This window comes from Miscanthus floridulus, chromosome 7, assembly GCF_019320115.1.
Source record: "Miscanthus floridulus cultivar M001 chromosome 7, ASM1932011v1, whole genome shotgun sequence".
Classification (NCBI taxonomy): domain Eukaryota; kingdom Viridiplantae; phylum Streptophyta; class Magnoliopsida; order Poales; family Poaceae; genus Miscanthus; species Miscanthus floridulus.
Genome location: NC_089586.1, coordinates 124,242,659 through 124,263,615, shown reverse-complemented (window position 1 = coordinate 124,263,615; position 20,957 = coordinate 124,242,659). Strand labels below are relative to the sequence as shown.

At 51.8% G+C, this 20,957-nt stretch overlaps 2 protein-coding genes across 2 annotated transcripts; both read right to left on the bottom strand.

Moving 5' to 3' along the window:
- Nucleotides 1–9,857: 9,857 nt before the first annotated feature.
- LOC136466193 (separase) lies at nucleotides 9,858–15,094 on the bottom strand. The gene is made up of 7 exons (XM_066464628.1): nucleotides 14,184–15,094; nucleotides 13,923–14,100; nucleotides 13,720–13,824; nucleotides 10,476–10,610; nucleotides 10,155–10,376; nucleotides 10,034–10,064; nucleotides 9,858–9,919 (listed from the first exon to the last, which is right to left on the bottom strand). The coding sequence occupies exons 1-7, from the start codon at nucleotides 14,909–14,911 to the stop codon at nucleotides 9,858–9,860; spliced, it is 1,461 nt and encodes a 486-aa protein (XP_066320725.1). The 5' UTR covers nucleotides 14,912–15,094.
- A 283-nt stretch (nucleotides 15,095–15,377) lies between these two features.
- Nucleotides 15,378–19,165, bottom strand: LOC136467840 (nitrate reductase [NAD(P)H]). The gene is made up of 4 exons (XM_066466631.1): nucleotides 18,091–19,165; nucleotides 17,864–18,004; nucleotides 17,391–17,623; nucleotides 15,378–17,293 (listed from the first exon to the last, which is right to left on the bottom strand). The coding sequence occupies exons 1-4, from the start codon at nucleotides 19,043–19,045 to the stop codon at nucleotides 15,956–15,958; spliced, it is 2,667 nt and encodes an 888-aa protein (XP_066322728.1). The 5' UTR covers nucleotides 19,046–19,165; the 3' UTR covers nucleotides 15,378–15,955.
- Between the last annotated feature and the right edge of the window lie 1,792 nt (nucleotides 19,166–20,957).

Genomic DNA, 20,957 nt, shown 5'->3' with positions numbered 1-20,957 from the left:
AGACCCCGAGGGGCTGCCATGTGGGGCCGGCCGACCCCACCTGCAGGCCGACCGCCTGTGGGTCCCACCAATCAGCCTCCGCTTTGAAAGTCGGTTTCCCACCGCCATTGAGATCCAATCTTCATCGTTTATTCAAGTCGGTTTGATCCGAGGGCTCAGGATTGACGCTCCAGCCTATATATATCAGCCCCTACCCCCCTCCCTCAGCAGATCCTGAAACCCTAATTCATATTCTCCTCGTCAGGATCAGAGCCAGCTATCAAGAGAAGATTAGTCCTCCATAGGATCTAGTCTTGTAAATAATAGTGAGATGGAGAGTGAGGGAAGAGTTTGGAGGAGATGCCGGTCTGTCGGTGCTCTCTCTACGGCTTGTACCTTGGCGGATCCAAGTTCTATCTGAGCTTGCCTCTGATATTTCTCTAGTAACCAACTTCTGATTCAAGTATGATTCTTGTTTATATTATTCATCAGGTTCACAACTTGTTTGAGTGCTTTATTCTTTATCCGGGAAGAGTAAAGTAGTAATTGTGGTGTAAGCATAGTGCTTAGACTTTGGTTACTTGTGGATGCATTCTGCATTCCGGATCGATGGCAGCTCGTGAGGGTGTCTCTTATAGCCTCATTGAATCCTCTGTAGTCCACCTCTCATTTATAGGGCAAGTAGGACGCGATTACTATGGGAAACATCCTCTGCTGGTGTCTTTCCTTAAGTAATGCCCCCAGTTGAATAGTAGAAGACATATCTTACCTAAGTCAGAACTAGAGAACCTTAGTTTTCCTCTCTACGCTCCTATTTATCTTAACCTTGTTGCTATCCCTAGTTAAGTTAGATCGTAGTTAGTCTCACATGTTTTTTTGTGGATACGATACTTAGAATACTTCTGGGTAAAAGCTACAGCAGTGTCCGTGCGTTTGCGGATTTATGTGTGTGCGTTAAATATACCAACAACTGGCTACTGAGGATTGAGTATAAGGTTGCAGCTTTAGTAAAACATGATCCCCCACTGCAAATTGTCGATCAGATCTTTTCTTGTCGGCTTGTATTTTCATTCTGTTTTTAGCCTGTTTCGGACATTGTTTGAGCATCGTCAAATGAGCCTCCCTGTCAGTGATGACTTCAATTACTGTCTGTGGTGTATCCACTGAAGGTACTGGATTACTTCCTATATTGGGCTCATAGCCAAACAATGCTTTGAAAGCAGAGCAGCCTAGAGCACTGTGAAAAGTTGAATTATACCATAGTTCAGTTAGGGACAACCATGTCTTCCATGTCTTAGGTGAATCCTACACTGAACACCTCAAATACATCTTAAGACATTGGTTGATTCACTCTGTCTGGCCATCTGTCTATGGATGATAGGTAGTGGATAGTGTTAGTTTGACCTTGTAGAGCTTGAATAGATGTTGCCAAAACGTACTAACAAAGATCTTGTCTCTATCATTGACAATACTTCTTGGAATACCATGTAGCTTGATAATATTGTCTAAGAAGAGCTGAGCACTGTAGCTGCTGTATAAGGATGCTTCATTAGGATGAAATGAGCAAACTTGGTGAGTCTTTCAACAATGACTAGAATAACAGTGTAGCCCTCAGATTTGGGAAGGCCTTCCACAAAGTCCACTGACAAATCTTGCCAGACCCCAGCATGTATAGGCAGTGGTTGTAGTAATCCAGTAGGATGGTCATGAGAGTGTTTAGTGTGCTAATAGATACTACACTGCTTGACATAACTGTCCACATCAGACTTCATTCCCTTCCACAGAAACATTTTCTTCAGCCTATGATAAGTTGCATTAACCCCAAAATGCCCTCCAATAGCAGAGGAATGGAATGCAGCAATGAGTTTAGTTTGCAAAGCTGAATTGTTACCAATCCAAATCAATGGACCTTTCCTAATGATACCTTTATCCATGACATAGCCATTAGCATTAGGGCTGCTGATTGCTAATTGTGAGAGTAACACTTGAGCCTGAGCATCTATAGCATAAGAATTAAGGACCTCTTGGATCCACTGTGGTTGCACTTGAGAGACAGCTTGCAGTGCCATCATATGAGCTACCCTTAATAGTGCATCTACTGCTAAATTCTCCTTGCCCTGCTTGTATAATATTTTAAACTATAGGCCCATCAGCCTAGTCATTGCCTTCCATTGCATCTTAGGGTGAAGGTTTTGCTCATTCAAATAGGACAAGGATCTATGATCAGTGAGAATATGAAATTCTTGCCTTTGTAAATATGTCGTCCATTTCTCCACTGCCATGATGAGAGCTAGAAACTCCTCATAAATAGATAGGTTGTTATGTGTCGGGTTCAAAAACTCAGGGTCCCTCATGGACCATCTTTCTAGCAAAGGCTCGGCCTAGCAGACAACATTATGAACCAACGCACAACTCTTGGGCCGGCCCAAGTACCTAAACGACAGGCCAGAAGGGCAATCAAATCTTCGACCGGAAGGCCTAGCCAAGGAGGAACGACGCTCGCTTCCGACTCTGGCCTGCCTCTCCGACCGGAGTGCTCTCTTCGGTCTCCAGCCTACCTCTGGACGGCCTCTCCAACCGGAAGGCCTGGTCAAAACACCACTTCCGACTCCAACCCGCTTCTCCGACCAGGAAAACATCGAACCCTAGTTTACAGCTCCTCTCTGACTAGCGCAATCAGAATCGACTGGGACTAACCGACCGGAGACGCTCGCTCGGTAAGGACCAGGAAACGGATGGATCCAAGGGGCGCCGCCCCTAGAAGGGAAGGATCCGCTGCCACCACCCTGCTCTCCCCGCCGCTCGCCGCGACGCGCTGCAAGGTGGGCCTCCAAACCTCCTGCATGGGAGTTGGGGCGATGCTCAGCCTCATTAGCATCCGATCGCTGTTGAAAAAGCACAGGTCAATCATACTCCAAAAAACTCAACAGCAAGATCAAAAAGAAACAAAAAAAGGCATACCGAGATGTAAGCGATACGACTCTGAAGCCCCAACCCGACGACAATGGGCCCATAGGGCGAGGACCGCTCCTAGGCCACGACCCATGCCCCCTCGCTTTAACTAGGGGAGTCAACCCAACTGGCTCCAGCACAGCTTGTGAAACACCATGACCTTCGGCTTAGGGCGCGCCAGCTGCTCTAGCTAGCGAGGCATCCTCCTGTTGTGGGTCGCACGCTGGTGCTGACCCTAATGACGTGTGGGTACGAGCCCACTCCTTCAATCGTTAGGTTTGTCCCGACACGTCCACAACAGGCGGGGATGAGACTGGTGACGCCGCCGAAGGATGCAGTGACCGCGTCAGCTTCGCCTCCCATTCGCCGACAGTGTCTACACTCGTAGCATGCTTTCTCGGTGTGAGAACATCGCCATGTGTCTCTACCCCCTGCTCGCCACCAACAGACATGGCCACAGGATCACAATGCTCTATCGAGGTCATAATGACCTCCTAACTTTCCTCCTCCTCAGAGAAAATCATGTCATCCCCCACCTCTATGGGGGCCTCTGACTCGAGCTCTGACTCAACGTTGCTCCTATTTTCCCCGGCCTTCACGCGTTGGGTGATCTCCTTCTCCTTCTCATACTTCCACCAAGCCTCCTTGGCTTTCTTCTTCTTGGCATCCACCACCTCCTTCTAGGTGGCCAGCCGAGCTGCGCCCTCCGCCCCCTTCAAAGGTGCGGCCGAGACTTGTAAGCTTCAAGTCCCTACGCAACAGGCGACTCAAAATAAAAATAGGGGAAAAGAACACGGAGTAAAGAAAGGGGAGCATACCAGTTTGGACACCATCGCGGCATTAAGAGGTTCGGGCTTTCCATCGACCTTCTCTTTGGGCTTAAACTGCAGCACCCAATCAAGGCGACTTCAGACCTTGTCGTTCGGTAGCTCCTCCAGCAACACACGGTTAGGGTCCATCGGGCTGTTATACTTCCACATCAGTTGCGTCCTCTCCGCCAGCGGAGCAACCCGACGGCGGAAGAGTGTGTGGAACACCCATACCCCATCAAGGCCACTCCGCACAAGCTTCTAGAGCTCCGCCTCGATGATCTCCACCTTCTTCTTCTACCGACTGGCAGGGCCCTATGACTAGTTGTCCAGTCTCTCTAGCCTCCTATCGGTGAAATGAGGGAATGACGCCTCCACCGTGTTCCTAATGTAGAACCATTCTTCGTGCCACCCCCCAATTGGAATCGCAAGGGGTATACACGAGGTACGAGCCCCCCGCGCTTGATTTCTTCTACAGCGCAAAGCCTCCTACCAGCGTGGCCTCAGGTGGATTCCCCATCGACAAAGTTCGCCCGGAGAACATTTGCCAAAAAAATCCACGTGCAGCTCCATCCTAAGGAAGGCCTCACACACGATGATGAAGTCAATGATATGCAGCACCCTAGTCGGATTGAGGTGCTACAGCTCCAAACCCCACTCATTAAGGAGCCCATGCAGGAACCAGTGCATGGGGTATCCTAACCTATGCTCATGGAAGGCGAGGAAGGAAATGACCTCTCCGTCCTGGGGTTGCGGGAAATCCTCCCTCTCGGGAGCCCTCCAGTGCGCCACCTCTTTCGGCGGCAGAAACCCCTTCTCGACGAAGGCCTCTAGCACCGACTCCCTCACAACGGATGACCTCTAGCCTGACATTTCGCTCCAGATTCGTGAATGGATTTGTGAGTTTTCCCCTCTCCCTCGCTCTCCCCTTTTCTCTCCTAGGAACCGTCGTGGCACTCAGACACACTTGGCAAGAAGGAAGAAATAGAAGAGACGACAGATAAGGAATAGGCGAAGGAACAGGGCGAAAGCCCTCTCCCTTCTTTTACTTAAAGAAAGGGGCACAATAGTTGGGAAAGGCGCAACGATCGGAGAAAGGTGAAACAATGGGGGCAAAAAACCCTCTCCCTTCCCCATTCAATGTGGACGGGATACGATGGGACATGCCCTGACCGATAAGACGCACCCTGCTCGACAGAACGACGCCTAGTCAGACAGGACATGGCATGGGTATGGCCCACCACTACTGCATGCCGAGCATAAGAAACAAGGTGCCACTATGTGTAGGTGGCCCTCCGCCTTCCCAGGCAGGACTTAGAAAGGCCCAAGCGATGGGATCTCTGTCAGGAGAGACCAACGGGCTTCCTAGGTTGATCGGACAACTTAGGAAAACACCAAGAGACAAGTAAGGAGCAAAGGGACGCCCCATGTGGGTCATGCCAACTCTGTCATGAACGACGAGCACAGATCCTAGTCGGACATTTCCGATTGGAGCTCCTCAAATCCCATCACTCGAGTCATCAAGGTAACATTACCGACCCCCGCTCTTTCTTTATAATCATTCATACATCCATACACGTATTCATTTCATACACTCGCGCCCCAAACGATTCTACCCCGAATCGCTCGAGGGCTCGGGGGCTAAAGCATTGCGTATGCAGTTAAATGCATCACAATGCTTCATGTTGTGTCATGAAGCGACAGTTGCCTCATTCAACATGAGCGACGACCGACCGGGGTTCGAAGGCTGGCCCACGAAGGGCTCGAGGCCGCCTTGCATCAAACAGAGCTAGGGGAGAAAACGTAGATGAGCCCCGAGCGGCCCTCGTCTAGTCTGCCCTAAAGCAGACAGGGTATCTCAACCTTTTTGTTTGATCCTAAACCTCTGCCAAACCCATAGAATCTCCATCAAGGGGAGGCCAGTGGTCCACCCAGGTCGATCTTCGGAACAACCCAGGCATCTACTAGGTTGCAGGTTAAGGAGCAGTGAAATGTCACAAGAGGGCTATGCTGACCCCGTCACGAACGAAGGACCTAGATTTCACTCGATCATACCCATTAGCGAGCACACCGAACACGTCACTCGAGCCCGAGCCATCGGGCAAGCAACATTAGCTCAGCCTCTCTGGTTGTGAGAAACCGAGAATGGGGTAACGCACAAAACTCAAACCGGCCCCTATCAAGCCCAAAAAGGGCTCAGGGACTCAAGACACCTGAAAACTACCTCGGCTGCACGGGTTGCACCGACGCTAGGATCCGTGAGCTATGTCTCACCCAACTAACTGCCTGGGCTGCATCAACGCTAGGATCCACGAGCTTCGTCTCGCCCAATCTCTAAACTAACTACCTTAGCTATGCGGGCTGCACTGACGCCAGGATCCACGAGCTCCATCTCGCTCGATCCCTAAACTAACTGTCTCGGCTGCGCGGGCTACACCGACGCCAGGATTCACGAGCTCCGTCTCGCCCGATCCCTAAACTAACTGCCTTGGCTGCGTGGGCTACACCGATGCCAGGATCCGTGAGCTCCATCTTGCCCGATCCCTAAACTAACTGTCTTGGGTGTGTGGGCTGCACCGACGCTAGGATCCATGAGCTCTGTCTCGCCCAATCCCTAAACTAACCGCCTCGGCTGCGTGGGCTGCATTGACGCCGGGATCCACGAGCTCTGTCTCGCCCAATCCCTAAACTAACTGCCTCAGCTACATGGGCTGCACCGATGCCAGGATCCGTGAGCTCCGTCTCGCTCGATCCCTAAAAACTAACTGCCTCGGCTGCGTGGGGTGCACCGACGTTAGGATCCGCGAGCTCCATCTCGCCCGATCCCTAAACTAACTGCCCCGATCGCACCGACGCTAGGATACACGAGCTCCATCTCGCTCGATCTCTAAACTAATTGCCTCAGCTACGCACGACGGATCCGCAAGTCCGCCTTAACCGACCCCTCGGCTGCACCCGATGCTAGGATCCGCGAGCTCCGACTCGCCCGATCCCTAAAAAACTGCCTTAGCTACGCATGACACCTTGGTTGACAACTTTGTCTCGACTAAAATGCACGCACACACGCCCGCTGATAAAATAGTCCCCAGACGATTCTGCCCGAATCACCCGGGGGCTACACCCACGGGTGCGCTCGCGCGCACCAGCTGACGAAACAAAACCTCCCCCGCTGGCAACACGAAAAATCCCCTAGATGATTCTGCCTGAATCGCTCAGGGGCTCGGGGGCTACACCCGCGGGTGCGCTCACGCACACTCGCCGTCAAGACAAAAATCCCCCAGATAATTCTACCTGAATTGTCCGGGGCTTGGGGGCTCCTGTTGGGTTCATAAACTCAGGGTCCCTCATGGACCAGCTTCCCAGCAAAGGCTCGGCCCAGCAGACAACGTTGCGAACCAACGCGCAACTCTTGGGCTGGCCCAAGTACCTAAACGACAGGCCAAAAGGACAATCCAATCTCCGACCGAAAGGCCTGGTCGAGGAGGAATGACGTCCGCTTCCGCTTCCGGCCCGCCTCTTCGACCGGAGCGCTCGCTTTGGTCTCCTGCCTGTCTTTGGATGGCCTCTCCGACCGAAAGGCCTAGCCAAAACACCACTTCTGACTCCAACCCGCTTCTCCGACCGGGAAAACGCTAAACCTCTGCTTACAGCTCCTCTCCGACTAGCGCAATCAGAACCGACTAGGACCAACCGACTAGGGACGCCCGCTCGGTAAGGACCAGGAAACGGACGGAGAAAAGTAGGGCAAGGCGCACAAGTCAAACCGCAACACCAGGGACCGCACCCTGTGCACCTGCCAGACAGTACCCTGCTATCCTCCGGCACGACAGAACCCAAGCAGTATTGTAGGCGCTGACATTTTCCATAACAGTGCTGTGGGCGCCATCAACTCCCATACCAGACAAACACGGTAAGGCTCCCCCCACATGCCTCTAGGCATCAATAGTATTGTGGGCACCGACATTTACCTTACCAGGCTAACGCGGTAAAACCCCATCACATGCCTCTGGGCATCAATAGTATAACAGCCACCGACATCTGCTATGCCGGAAGAAGACAACGCAACCTCCCACGTGCATCAGACATTAAACAGTATTGTGGGCGCCTACCATCATCTTGTACCCGTCGGCATGGGCAACAAGACTTAGTAACATACGCACTCTCTCCCTCTCACTTGTAAAGCCATCCCCTTCATCTAAAAAAGGGGATGCGCTATCTCCCAAACAAAGAGAGATCGATCAGTTCACTTACATTGAATCACCCGCTGTAACTTTAGACACTCTAAAGCTATACCAAGCACACACTCGAACACTCAACACGTAGCGGGGCTCCCGTCACTCTCGGCCCTTCAGTCCAGAGTCCGATCGGACCTCTTGTACCGCCTATCTTTCTCCTTCTCGTTTGTAACCCCACTGCAAACTTCGAGCACCTGGGCTCAAGAATAAAGTCACCGACCGACTCAAAGTGGACGTAGGGCACGTTGCCTGAACCGGTATAAACCCTGTGTCATTGAGTGCTACGCCACCTTCAATCACAACGTACAGCAAAACTACAAATATTTACATGTTGGTCACTTTCTGCACCGACATTATGCTTTTCTCCCAAGGCTTTGCTGAGGTAGGCTATTGATTGTCCCTGCTGTATCAGGACAGCCCCAATCCCCTCTGCACAAGCATCAGTCTCTACCTGAAACTGTTTCTGGAAATCTGGCAATGCCAGGATAGGTGTTGTTGTCATGGCAACTTTGAGGTTGTCAAAAGCCTCTTGTGCTTGAGCAATCCATTGAAATTGCTTGAGCCTCAGGACATTTGTCAATGGCTTGGCATTAATTCCAACAACAGAAAACTACAGATACACCTAATTTAGGCCCCGTTTAGATGCGAATTTTTTGGCTTTTGGCTACTGTAGCACTTTCGTTTGTATTTGACAAAAATTGTCCAATTATGGACTATTTAGGCTTAAAAGATTCGTCTCGCCAATTACAGGCAAACTGTGCAATTAGTTATTCTTTTTACCTACATTTATGCTTCATGCATGTGCCGCAAGATTTGATGTGACGGGGAATCTTGAAAATTTTTAGATTTTGGGTGGGATCTAAACAGGGCCTTAATCAAACACAAATAAAATATGGTACCTGCTCTACTATTAAGCCTATCAGCTTAGTTGTCCATGGAGACCAATTTTCAAAAGAGAGGGATAGAGAAGTGGAGCACCATCCACCTTATTATCCCCAAACTCTTTGTGTACAGGCCTATAATTTAAGAAACAGAATATAAGTTACACTAACATAATAAGTGTTTAAAAAAAGCAGAATTGTTTTTAGTCTGTACCTTAACCCATGCCTTGATCAGTATAAAAGAACCTTTGAAATATTCAGAATTATCGCAGTCAGACAACAATTCAGACAAGCTCTTCGCAACAATCCCAAGTGTTGTTTCTATTTCTGTGCCACATCTACGTAGAGTGTCAACCATCTTTGCAATCCTTGCAAATGCATCCAAAATGATATCCATCAAAATGTTGTTTCCTTTGGCCTTGAGGATAGTCTACAGTAAGAAAGCCTAACATGCGCCATATTGTTTGGCAGCACAGTTCTAAAGCCTTTGGTGCCTGAAGGAGAGACAGCAATATTCACTTCAATGGCAGCTCAGAAGGGGTTGTCCTAAAAAAAATAGAAGAAAAGGAAACTTAGAAGGAATACCTCTTTAACATGTTCAATATTATGAAGTGTCACTCCAATGTTGCTAAGTGAAGGTATCAAGAATTTGAGCTCCTCAGGCGCTAACCATTTACTTGAAATGGCACGGACGACGAAACCCAAGCTCTTCTGGACTATGCAAGCAAAAGGTGTTAATGGACAATAAGGATAGTGATACAGAGCTAGTAACAGCAAACGACTCAACGGCCATTTTCAACAACTAGCAACTGTATATAACCAAGCAGATTTACTGATCACTATATCTTAACAAAATATTAATTCTCGGCATAAATATTAACAGCATGATATAACCAGGGATTTTGTAATTGCACTAGGCGCAATGGCAATGTAAACACACTAGAATACCTGGACATCTTTCTTGGTAACAAAGGAAAATTTAATCGCGGATACAAGGACTGTCAGTAAGGTTCCATGTTGTTCATGCTGTCTCTCGTTGTCTCCTTGAGACATTTGCATACAGCTGTTACAGCACAAATGACAAAACATCTTGTACAGTAAGCATGCATCAATAAAGGTTCTGGCATTTCACTAATTACAGTGCCAATACTTTATCTTATGGACCTACCTAAAATACGCGAAGCTGGAATCGACAAACTGATGCAGTGCTGTCAAGAAATAGTTCATGTTACCAGAATAATGGGTTGGTTTTCCTTCAGAGAAGTTCTTCCAAGTGTATCCACTTGCTGTGATAATACCTTGCTAATAAACTCCAAAGAATCCAAGTATGTGACCAAAGATGTATTATCATGTGGCCATCGTGCTAATGTGCCAAGAGCTTTCTCTAAAGCATGTATGTACTTTTGATCCTTGGGAATAGCCACAGATAAATAGGGTGGTATTTCACTTTCTGCTTGCTGGGCACTCAAGTATAACCCAGTCGCATAAAGACGAAGCATTGATGCAGTAGGAGAGGAAACCTATACATCGCATGAATTTACACAAATCAAAACAAATGTGCACCAACATGGTATGCTTAATGGGAATTCAGTGCTTAAAAAGATAATACAGCAATGTACCTCAGAGAAATAACCACTTTGTTTATAAAGTAGTTCTGATGTGCCAACAGATAAATCCCGTTTGGCAGAAAGAACGAACCGACAAAAATACGCCACAAATACTGGAAGCTCATTTACAGATTTCGGTAAATCATCCTGAAAATGGTTTACATTACATACAACAGGCAATAATGTCTTGATGATAAAAGACCCATTAGCCATTATCTATATCTTGATGAACTTATTAGTGTGATGGGATCAAGAGCAGAGAACATTAAGTAGGTGGTGAGCTCAATACAACTAATAAATGGGATGCATAAGCACATCAGAAATCTACACCATATTACTCAATTATATCTGTACACATTACACAATGACCTATCTCATCAGAAATTCGGAATCATAAAATATAACAAGACAAAGAAGGAAATCAAGATTACTTAAACAACACCCCTATAGTACATGAAGGCCAAATTAAGTCTCAACACTACAAAAAATAACTGATTAAGTACTGAATTCTAACACTAAGATAGTGGTGCTGTAATATGGTATAGTTGGAACAAAGTAATTGTCGACAGAATATGCTCGGCAGTCCACCGAGGGGCATCCCGCGATGGTAGATTTGTCGGTGGGGGTGCGCGTAATCAGGAACCGGATGGTGACACAAGGCGCAGAGACAGCGATTTAGACAGGTTCGGGCCGTCTGATCGACGTAATACCCTACGTCCTGTGTCTTTGGTGTATTGTATTGAATACATGATGTCGAGTAGAGGACCCCTGCCTCTCCTTATATACTCTGGAGGGGCAGGGTTACAAGTAAAGTATCCTATTTGGTACTATACAATGTCTTGCGGTGCACGCCGAGCAGCGCCGTGCACGCCTTGATCTTGTGGGCCGGGCCACCTCCGATGGTGCGGCCCACGTCTTGGGGGCCATACCCCCACAGTTAGTCCCCGAGCCTGACAGTAGGTGACGCAGTCACGTGGTGCCAGGGTCATAAAGTAGAAGACCAGCCGAGCAGGCAGCCAGTCCCCGGGCGTAGCCTCGAGATGAGAACAAGCACATTCACCGCAAGGTGAAGTGTGCCCACTTAGTCCCCGAGCCTGCTGGAAGATGAAGAATGAATCTTGTAGCAGGGTCAAAGAAGTCTGAAAGCTTGCCGACGTCGTCTGACATACGCGTATCAAGACCCCAGACGTGCTGCCCAAGATCAGCACCCTGATCCGAATAGCATGGAGAAGCTTGATAGCACACCGACGAGACGTAGCAAGATCCGAGCAGCAAGGGAGTCCCCGGCGTCGCTGGCGATGACCGAGCACCGAGGAGCGAGGAGTCCCTGGCGTCGCTTGTCGATGACCGAGCACCGAGGAGCGAGGAGTCCCCGGCGTAGGCGGCGATGTCCGAGCACCGAGGAGCGTAGGAGGCGGGACTCCTCGGTGCTCGGTCATCGCCAGCGACGCCGGGGGACTCCTCGCTCCTCGGTGCTCGGTCATCGCCAGCGACGTCGGGGACTCCTCGGTGCTCAAACATCGCCGCCTACGCCGGCGACTCCTCGCTCCTCGGTGCTCGGTCATCGACAGCGACGCCGGGGACTCCTCGCTCCTCGATGCTCGGTCATCGCTAGCGACGCCGGGGACTCCTCGCTCCTTGGTGCTCGGTCATCGCCAGCGACGCCGGGGACTCCTAGCTCCTCGGTGCTTGGTCATCGCCAGCGACGTCGGGGACTCCTCGGTGCTCGGACATCGCCGCCTACGCCGGGGACTCCTCGCTCCTCGGTGCTCGGTCATCGACAGCGACGCCAGGGACTCCTCGCTCCTCGGTGCTCGGTCATCGCCAGCGACGCCGGGGACTCCCTTGCTGCTCGGATCTTGCTACGTCTCGTCGGTGTGCTATCAAGCTGCTCCATGCTATTCGGATCAGGGTGCTGATCTTGGGCAGCACGTCTGGGGTCTTGATACGCGTATGTCAGACGACGTCGGCAAGCTTTCAGACTTCTTTGACCCTGCTACAAGATTCATTCTTCATCTTCCAGCAGGCTCGGGGACTAAGTGGGCACACTTCACCTTGCGGTGAATGTGCTTGTTCTCATCTCGAGGCTACGCCCGGGGACTGGCTGCCTGCTCGGCTGGTCTTCTACTTTATGACCCTGGCACCACGTGACTGCGTCACCTACTGTCAGGCTCGGGGACTAACTGTGGGGGTATGGCCCCCAAGACGTGGGCCGCACCATCGGAGGTGGCCCGGCCCACAAGATCAAGGCGTGCACGGCGCTGCTCGGCGTGCACCGCAAGACATTGTATAGTACCAAATAGGATACTTTACTTGTAACCCTGCCCCTCCAGAGTATATAAGGAGAGGCAGGGGTCCTCTACTCGACATCATGTATTCAATACAATACACCAAAGACACAGGACGTAGGGTATTACGTCGATCAGACGGCCCGAACCTGTCTAAATCGCTGTCTCTGCGCCTTGTGTCACCATCCGGTTCCTGATTACGCGCACCCCCACCGACAAATCTACCATCGCGGGATGCCCCTCGGTGGACTGCCGAGTATATTCTGTCGACAGTAATCCTACAACTATACATAGGAGTCTAATCCAATGTATACAAGATGCTGAAAAACAGGGCTCTTAAGATTGTTTACAAGTTGAATCTATGCAGAAGCTCAACTAAAATTTCAGAGCATTCCACAACATCTGCACATCTCTCCACTCACACATCTCCAAAACTACAGAACCGTACTTATATTCAAAATTTTGAAACTGATGACCTACACATCAGTTTAGCACAAGCAATGTATCGTTTTTGTTTTTAAGTTTGGCAATTCATTGCATGTTCTTTTGGCGTTTGCCATTAATCACTGTAACTGTTAAATTTAGCATGATGCCATGATGTAACATGCTTCTGAAGTTTGGTGAAATTCAACATTTTTCACTGGGTGCATTTGTAGATGTTTTAAGTGTCCATACGAATACATATCCTGCACAAAATTCGTTAATGTTATGAGCAAAAAAATATCATTTGTCCCGCATGTGCAAAAGCCAATTTATATTACTCCTGATTAATGACCTATTATATCTTCATGCCTAGTATTTGCTAGTTGTATAAGGAGGAGGTTTTTGTATATCTGCATAGACCTTTACGTGTATTTATTCAGCCCTAGAGCCCCTGTAGTGAATAACAGTGCTACTCATAACAATTGAAAGGAGCACAGCAGAGGAATTACAACAGACTTCCAGTAGCATGAGTAGAAGGAGATTACCTTTACACATACAACAGAATCAGTGACAGTTTCTAGCACGTAGAGCAAAAGCTGTGTGCTCCCTCCCCAACTCAGATCTACAGAAGAGCAAATCTTGCGAGCAATCTGCAGCCAGGGAAAAACAGTATCAAAATTAACCGAACAATCTAAGGCTCCAATTTGCAGAACATCGATAAGGAAATCAATTTCATAATGACACATACTGCTGGAAAATGCTCGATCATGCCCTCTTTCACACATTCTTGCACTGTGTGTCGACAGAACCCATGAACTAGATCACTACTGAAAAATGAAGACTCAGAAACCAGAAAAAATGTGCACCGGCTCATGCCATTCACAAGCAGCGGGAGATACTTCCTCCTGGCTTCATTAGTAAGAATACTGCACACAAACATAAATTCCTGATAAGCCCACTCAGTATCTCTCTTATTTGATGAATCCTAAAACAAAATTGGTGATCTCACCGAAGCCATGGTTTTAGCTGCTTGAAAAGGCTGATAAGTCGTTCGTAAGGGGCAGGTTCCTTCACCTTGACCTTGCTGGAACAATTGGCAAGGCAGGAAGTGAGCTCGACCGCAAGTACGGTGACTTCAGGATCCGTGCCAGCCTCCCCAGCGCTGCCAGGGTCCGGAAGGAGGACCGAATCAACGCTTGCAGCACCACGTCGCGACTTGGTGCTCGTGGTGGGTGGAGAGAGCGCGGAGCGGAGGGCGTCGAGGGTAGCCGCAGCCTCCGCATTGGCGCGTGCGAGGTGGCCGCGAGACTCGAGGCAGCAGACGAAGCGGCCGCGATGGAGCAACACGGAGTAGGGCTTCCCCGCGAGGCAGGGTGATATGGCCTGTAGGCAGTCCAAGAGGAGGCCGTAGATCTCAAACAGTTCGTCGGCGGCCTCGCCGCTCTTGTCGCCCGAGCCAGGACTCGCGCGGACGAGCGGCGGGAGGAGGTGGAGCGCGCGGCTGAGAAACGGGAGGAATCGCTTCGCGAGGGGGCGGAGGGTGGCCGCGTCGGGAGGCGGCGGCTGCTTGTTCTTCGTCGCCCTCTTCTGCGGTGGCTTGGGGTTAGGGTTTGAGCTAGACAGGTAGGGGGTGAAGGGCTGTAGGTAGGCGGCGAAGCGAGAGTGGAGGCCAGCGTAGGAGGACGGGGACGAGAGGGCAGCGACGAGGTCGGCGGCGGCGGCCTCCATTGCCAGCATAGGAGGACGGGGACGAGAGTGGAGGCCGGCGTAGGAGGACGGGGACGAGAGTGGATGAGCGGAGAAGCCAAATTGGGGAAAATTTGCGGTCGGATCTCGGGGTGGGAATGGGCGGGAAAAGGCGACTTTGCTCGTATTTCGGAGCTGGGACTTGGAGGTTGGGACTGGAAGCGGCCGTTGCCGGACTATCAGTTTTCGATTGGAGTAGGAGGCGTGCCTGCAAGACTGAGAATTGGGCTTTCTTTCTTTTTTTTTGCGATTCTGAGAATTGGGCTTTCTCGCTGGGCTCTTTTGAGGATTGAGTGGGCTTTTGCATGAATTGAGATCAAGCTTATAGGTTTGCTTTTTTTAAGCAAGGTTTGCTTTTTCTAATGTGACCTAAGGGTTGAACTATTTTTCGTCACCATGCCATACATCAGCCAGAAAGAGGTGGTGCAGGCGTCCCGTTGGCTTGGTAGAACGGGACGAGGCATCACAGGTGGCCGTGCACACCGCCGTCCATGTTGGTGAGCCTGCAGGAGAGCGAATCTCACCAAGCAATTGCAATGGCCTTCGGGTTTTTTTATTGCGCTGTAGGACCAATACATCTCATGACAAGACGGCCATGGCACCAGCTAGTATGAACTTCCATGGCCAGTTACAAACTACTTTAACTCGCTATTATTACAAGAACTCGATAGAGTGTTTCTAGCTAGATCGACGCGTTACTAGGGCTCTAAGACGCGGGTCTGTCTGATTGGTGACTAAAACCTATCACGCCAAAGGTTCATCGTGTCACAGTTTCTTCGGCAGTTGTCTGGTTCATTGCCACATCTATGATAAGCCAAACTTTCTTAGCACCCTACCACACATGTCATAGACTCATTTTCATGCCAAACCTTGTCACAAGTGTGACTTTAATTTTGATCGCCACACTTTCTTTGACAGACATAGTTTTACCGAAGATTAGGCGTGGCAAATTTTGGTCACCAACCAAGCAGGCCCGCAGTATTTCTATGTACAGTTGCATCTTGTACGACATCCGTTAGCTGTTAAAGCTTCAGGTCAGAAGACAAGGCAAGCTTTGTCGAGGTCGTACCCCATCTTCTCCAGGCCCGGGCGCACCGTGCGCTCGATCATCGCCGGCGGCCCGCACACGAGCGCAAGCGTCTCGCTGTCTCCCAAAGGCAGGTGCTCCCTCATGACCTGCTCGTCCACTCTCCCCACGCCGTACGCCCACCCGTCCTCCGGGCGCGCCACCTTGCTCACCACGTACCACACCTTGAGCCGCGCCGGGTGCGCGGCAGCCCAGCGGTCGATCTCGTCCCGCAGGAGCATGTCGTCCTCCGTCCGGTTCGCGTACACGAGGTGCATCTCCGTGTCGTCGTCGGGATGGTCCCTCAGCACGGCCTGGATCACCTGGTACACCGGCGTGATGCCCGTCCCGCCAGAGACCATGGCGAGCCTGCGCGCGAACCGGCGCGCGCCGTTCACCACGAAGCCGCCGCGGCCGGCGTACTCGATGTGCCCTATGGGCCCCTTGATGTCAATGGTCGCGCCGAGCGGCAGGGAGTCCAGGTACTGCGACATGAGCCCGCCGTTAGGGTACTTGGGGTCCTCGTCCTTGAAATATATCTTGATCAGGAGCTCGACGTGGCCGACCTCGTCGACGGGGCTCGTGGGCGTGTACGCGCGCATGCAGAGCTTGCCGTCTATCGACGCGCACACGTACACGTGCCTGCCGACGGGAAGGCCGAGCTTCTGGTCCGGCGAGGGCAGCGCGAACCGGAAGAGGCGCACGTTGTAGGATAGGCTCTTCTTGTCAACGAGCCGGCACCTGACCTTCTCCCGCGGGTTGGAGAGCGCGACGGTCGACACCGGCAGCGGCGCCGGCGCGGCAGCAGCAGGGGCCTCGTCGATGGCCCTGAGGTCGGCGTGGCTGTTCTGTGGGGAGCAGTCGCTGCCAGTGACGACGAGCTCGCCGACGCGGTACATCTCGAGGAGGCCGCGGGCTTTGTCCGAGTGGATGGCGTCGAACTCCTCGGTGCAGTCGGTGCCGGCGTTGATGAGGATGCTGTCGGCGCCGCCGGGGTGGTCCTTGAGGAAGCCCGTGCAGTCGTAGATGTGGCCGTGCACGATGATCCATGCGGAGTCCGGGGACGTGTGGCGGCGCACCTCGGACATGGTGTACTGCGCGGTGGCGGTGTTCATGAAGGGCGTGGACGTGCTCTTCTTCAGCGTGCCCTGCGCGCTCTCCGACGTCTCGAGGTGCTTCTGCCGCGCCATCCAGCCGCCCGCCTGGTTGCCCGGCTGCGTCGGGTGCTCGAACACCATGCCGATCTCGCCCTTGTGCGGCCGGCACGCGTTGATCTTCACCCGGAACCAGCAGTTGTTCATCATGCCCTGTGCGCGCAGGAACAGCCGCACGTGCGTGCATTTAAGCTAACACAGCCGTGGAGGACAAGCATCGGAACGACGCCACGATGAAGCGGTAACTCACCATGAGGTTCCAGATGAGCTTCTCCGGCTGGGTGTTCATGGCCTCGTCCCAGGCGCGGACGGCGATTTCCTTGGCCCCGAGCACGCCGAGCACCTCGACGTCGACGGACCAGAAGCACCAGCACCAGTACTTGCCGTACTTGGTTGGGCGCTCCGGGTGGTCGAGCGAGCACACCTGCCACGTCTCGCCGTCGTCCAGGGTCACCTCAACCCGTGTAACTTTCCGGCCGCCACCTGCCAGCAGAATCATCACCACGCGGAAGGTAAGGAAACGAGAAAAAGAAAGAGGAAGGCCCAACAGAAGCCCAAAACGTTGGTTCTTGACTGGGCTTTTACATGGAGAGAGCCCGAGCTCAAACTAAATTCGGATCCCTCCTCCTAAATTCGGAGTATATGCGCATAGGAAATACGAAAAGATTCACATGAGGCGGCGGCGCGGCGTCGGCACGGGTGATGATGCGTTGTTTGACTCACCGGAGTATGCATATCCCTTGATCGTATACGGCCGCTGCGTCGTCAGGGCGTTGATGGGCAGCACCTCGTCGTGTCCCGGCGTGGTGATCACCGAGTTGATGTTCAGCTCGTTTATCATGTACTCCGGCTTGTACCACCACGCTGCACGAAACCATAAAAAAAAACACATTTCGCCCGTGCGCTCGTCGGCGACCAGAAGAAACAATCGATGAGCGAGGCATACATACCTTCGGCATTGGCGAGCTCGGCGTCGACGTGGGACGGCAGCACACGGTTGTCCCGGTAGTGGTAGTAGCTCTCGGACTCGCTGGACGCGACGACGATCCGCTTGAGCCACTTGACCATGCGGCCGCCGATGAAGCCCGGCACGATGACGCGCACGGGGAAGCCGTGGTCGGGCGCCAGCGGCTCCCCGTTCTGCATGTAGGCGAGGATGACGTCGCGCGCGGGGTCCATGGCCACCCCTCGCCGCAGGCTGGTGCCGTACTTGCAGCCGCCGCCCCCCGGGAGGTCCTCGGCTCCCTCGAAGCACACGTTGGCGGCGCCGTCCGCTGCGCCCATGACGCCGCACCGGCGCAGCACGTCACGGAGCCGCGCGCCGCGCCACACGGACGTGGAGATGGCCCCGGGGCCCCAGTTGAAGCCGACGGTCTGGCGCACCATGTTCTGCTCCTTGCGCCGGTTGCCCGCGCACACCAGTGTCACGGGGAGCTCCACGGCCTCGAACTCCGTCACCAGCTGCTCCATGGTGAGCTTGGCGGGGCGCCTCACGAGCCCCGTCACCTCCACGGTCCAGGTCAACCAGTCCGCCCTCGGGACGGGCCCGTGGTTGCGCACGTAGTGGAGCGGCGCCGGGGTGATGAAGCCGTGCGCCATCAGCCGCGGCACCGGAGGCTCCGAGTTGAAGGGGTGCTTACCCGTGAGCCGGACCAGCGCCGGGTGGCGACGCACCCACGCGTCGGAGGTGGCCTCGTCGCGCGGGTCGTGGACGGGCGGCTCCACCTCGAGCCGCGGGCGGTACAGCGACCGCCAGTCCGGGGGGATGCTGTCTTCGTCCTCGGAGTCGGAGCCGGCGCGGCGCTTGACTCCTGGGCCGCCGGAGTGGAACATGTCGAAGCTCTTGGGAGGAGCATTGCCCGGCCACGGGTGCGGAGCCAGGTGCCGATCAACAGAGGCCGCCATTGTCGTTGCGAGGGTACTCGAACCAGCACGAGTTGCGGAGACGGTTGTTTTGACCAGAGCTCGAGGCTAATTGGAAGCTCAGAGGGGCATCTGGTCTTGGAACTTGGAAGGTGGGGAGGTAGTAGAGGTGCGGGGTTTATATAGGGACGGACGACAGAGCACGCCAGGAATGAAGAGGCGCGCGAGTAGACTCCGGGAGGTAGTAGTGGTGCGGGGTTTAGTAGACAGGGGTATTTATATATTTATCATTATTATGGATACCATCGGACCAAAGAGCACGACAGGAATGAAGAGACGCGCGAGTAGACTCCTGGTACTTCACTACTGCATGACTCCTGGTACTATGCAATATGGGCGCGTTTAGTTGGCAAAAAATTTTGGTTTTGGCTACTGTAGCACTTTCGTTTGTATTTGACAATTAGTGTCTAATTATAGACTAATTAGGTTCGAAAGTTTCGTCTCGCGATTTCTCACCCAACTGTGCAATTAGTTTTGTTTTTCGTCTACATTTAGTACTCCATGCATGTACCGCAAGATTTGATGTGATATTTTGGGGTGAAAAATTTTGGAATCTAAACGGGACCTATGCATGCACACAGTGGGCGGCACATGTATACAAAAATCACGAGAGAGAGAGAGAGAGTGTGTGTGTTGGCGTCACCACACGCGCAGGGGGGCTGGAAATGGGAAACATGGTGCGTTCGGCTGGTGTTCTACTGGATTTTTCGTGTGTTTCTTTTCCATGCTCCAAACGGCGGCGTCGCTTGCATGGCCGACTGGCTGCGGTACCTCCCTGCACGATATTTTAGCTTTCCCGAGTAGATAGCAACCGCTAATATCAAGTCGCAATCGCATAGCGCTAGCTGGACTATTCAGAGCTCTATTTCTTTTTTTTTTCCTGAAACAAGTAGCCGGCTGTTCGGAATTTCAGACTGTTGTTTCGGTAAAGCCGTCTCCAACCTAAAATAGGCAGTGAGAGATCCAAAATCAGCAGGAGACCTATTTTGGGTTGCGAGAGATACAACCTAAATATGGGTATCCTCTCTCCTGGAAACTCATTTGTAAAAAGTATTCTCTTTTGAGTCTGGTTGTTGGAGAAGATGCCGAATAGGTATTGAACCTTTTGCCTGTAGCGCTACCCAAAATACGAATGAGTTTTGTATTTTAGGTGGTGTCGTTGAAAATAGCCTAAGGGTTGGTTGGGCTTCTCATCAGAGTTCTAATTAATTGGATACATTACACATGTGCAACCCTTCGGTAAATGCCGTGACCGTGTTGTGCTGAAGGGTCACTAGGACAAACTACTTTTGATGCGAATGCAAATCGAAGTGTTTCTTGACAGCATGTCACCAACCCCTGCGGTTATATGGGAATCGCGTCCCAAATGGCCTCTACTGGCTATAGCAGACACTGCACTGTCTTCTTTTAATAACCGTAAGGGCAAGTTTTACTTGCATCGTTTTCTCTCTCTGAATAAAGTCAAAAAGTCATAGCACAAAGTCAGAACTCAGAACTAATAAACACAAGAGTCCCTCCATTCCCAGCTCTCAATTCAGACAAAAAAATGAATAAAATCACAATGACCAATCCACAATCCCCTCACTAATAGTTAGTACAAAAATATATAAGCAGATCTTTGGTTACATTAATAAACCCAGCAGCAAGATTATGTTAAACCATTCGTGATGCAAGAGTAACCGGTGGAAAATGCAGTAGTCTCAGACTAAATGATTGGCCTAGCCACAGAGAGGCGGCAGGCAGCAGCTGTGGCCTGTGGTAATCGCTGTACTAGTCCAATTAACAAGGCGCGTGGCGCATGGCGTTTTCCAATGGCCAAGTAACCGGTGAGACGCCAGGAGGATGCATGGATGCTTTCATTTGATGCTTCACTTCCCGGTTTGGCAACAGCTGC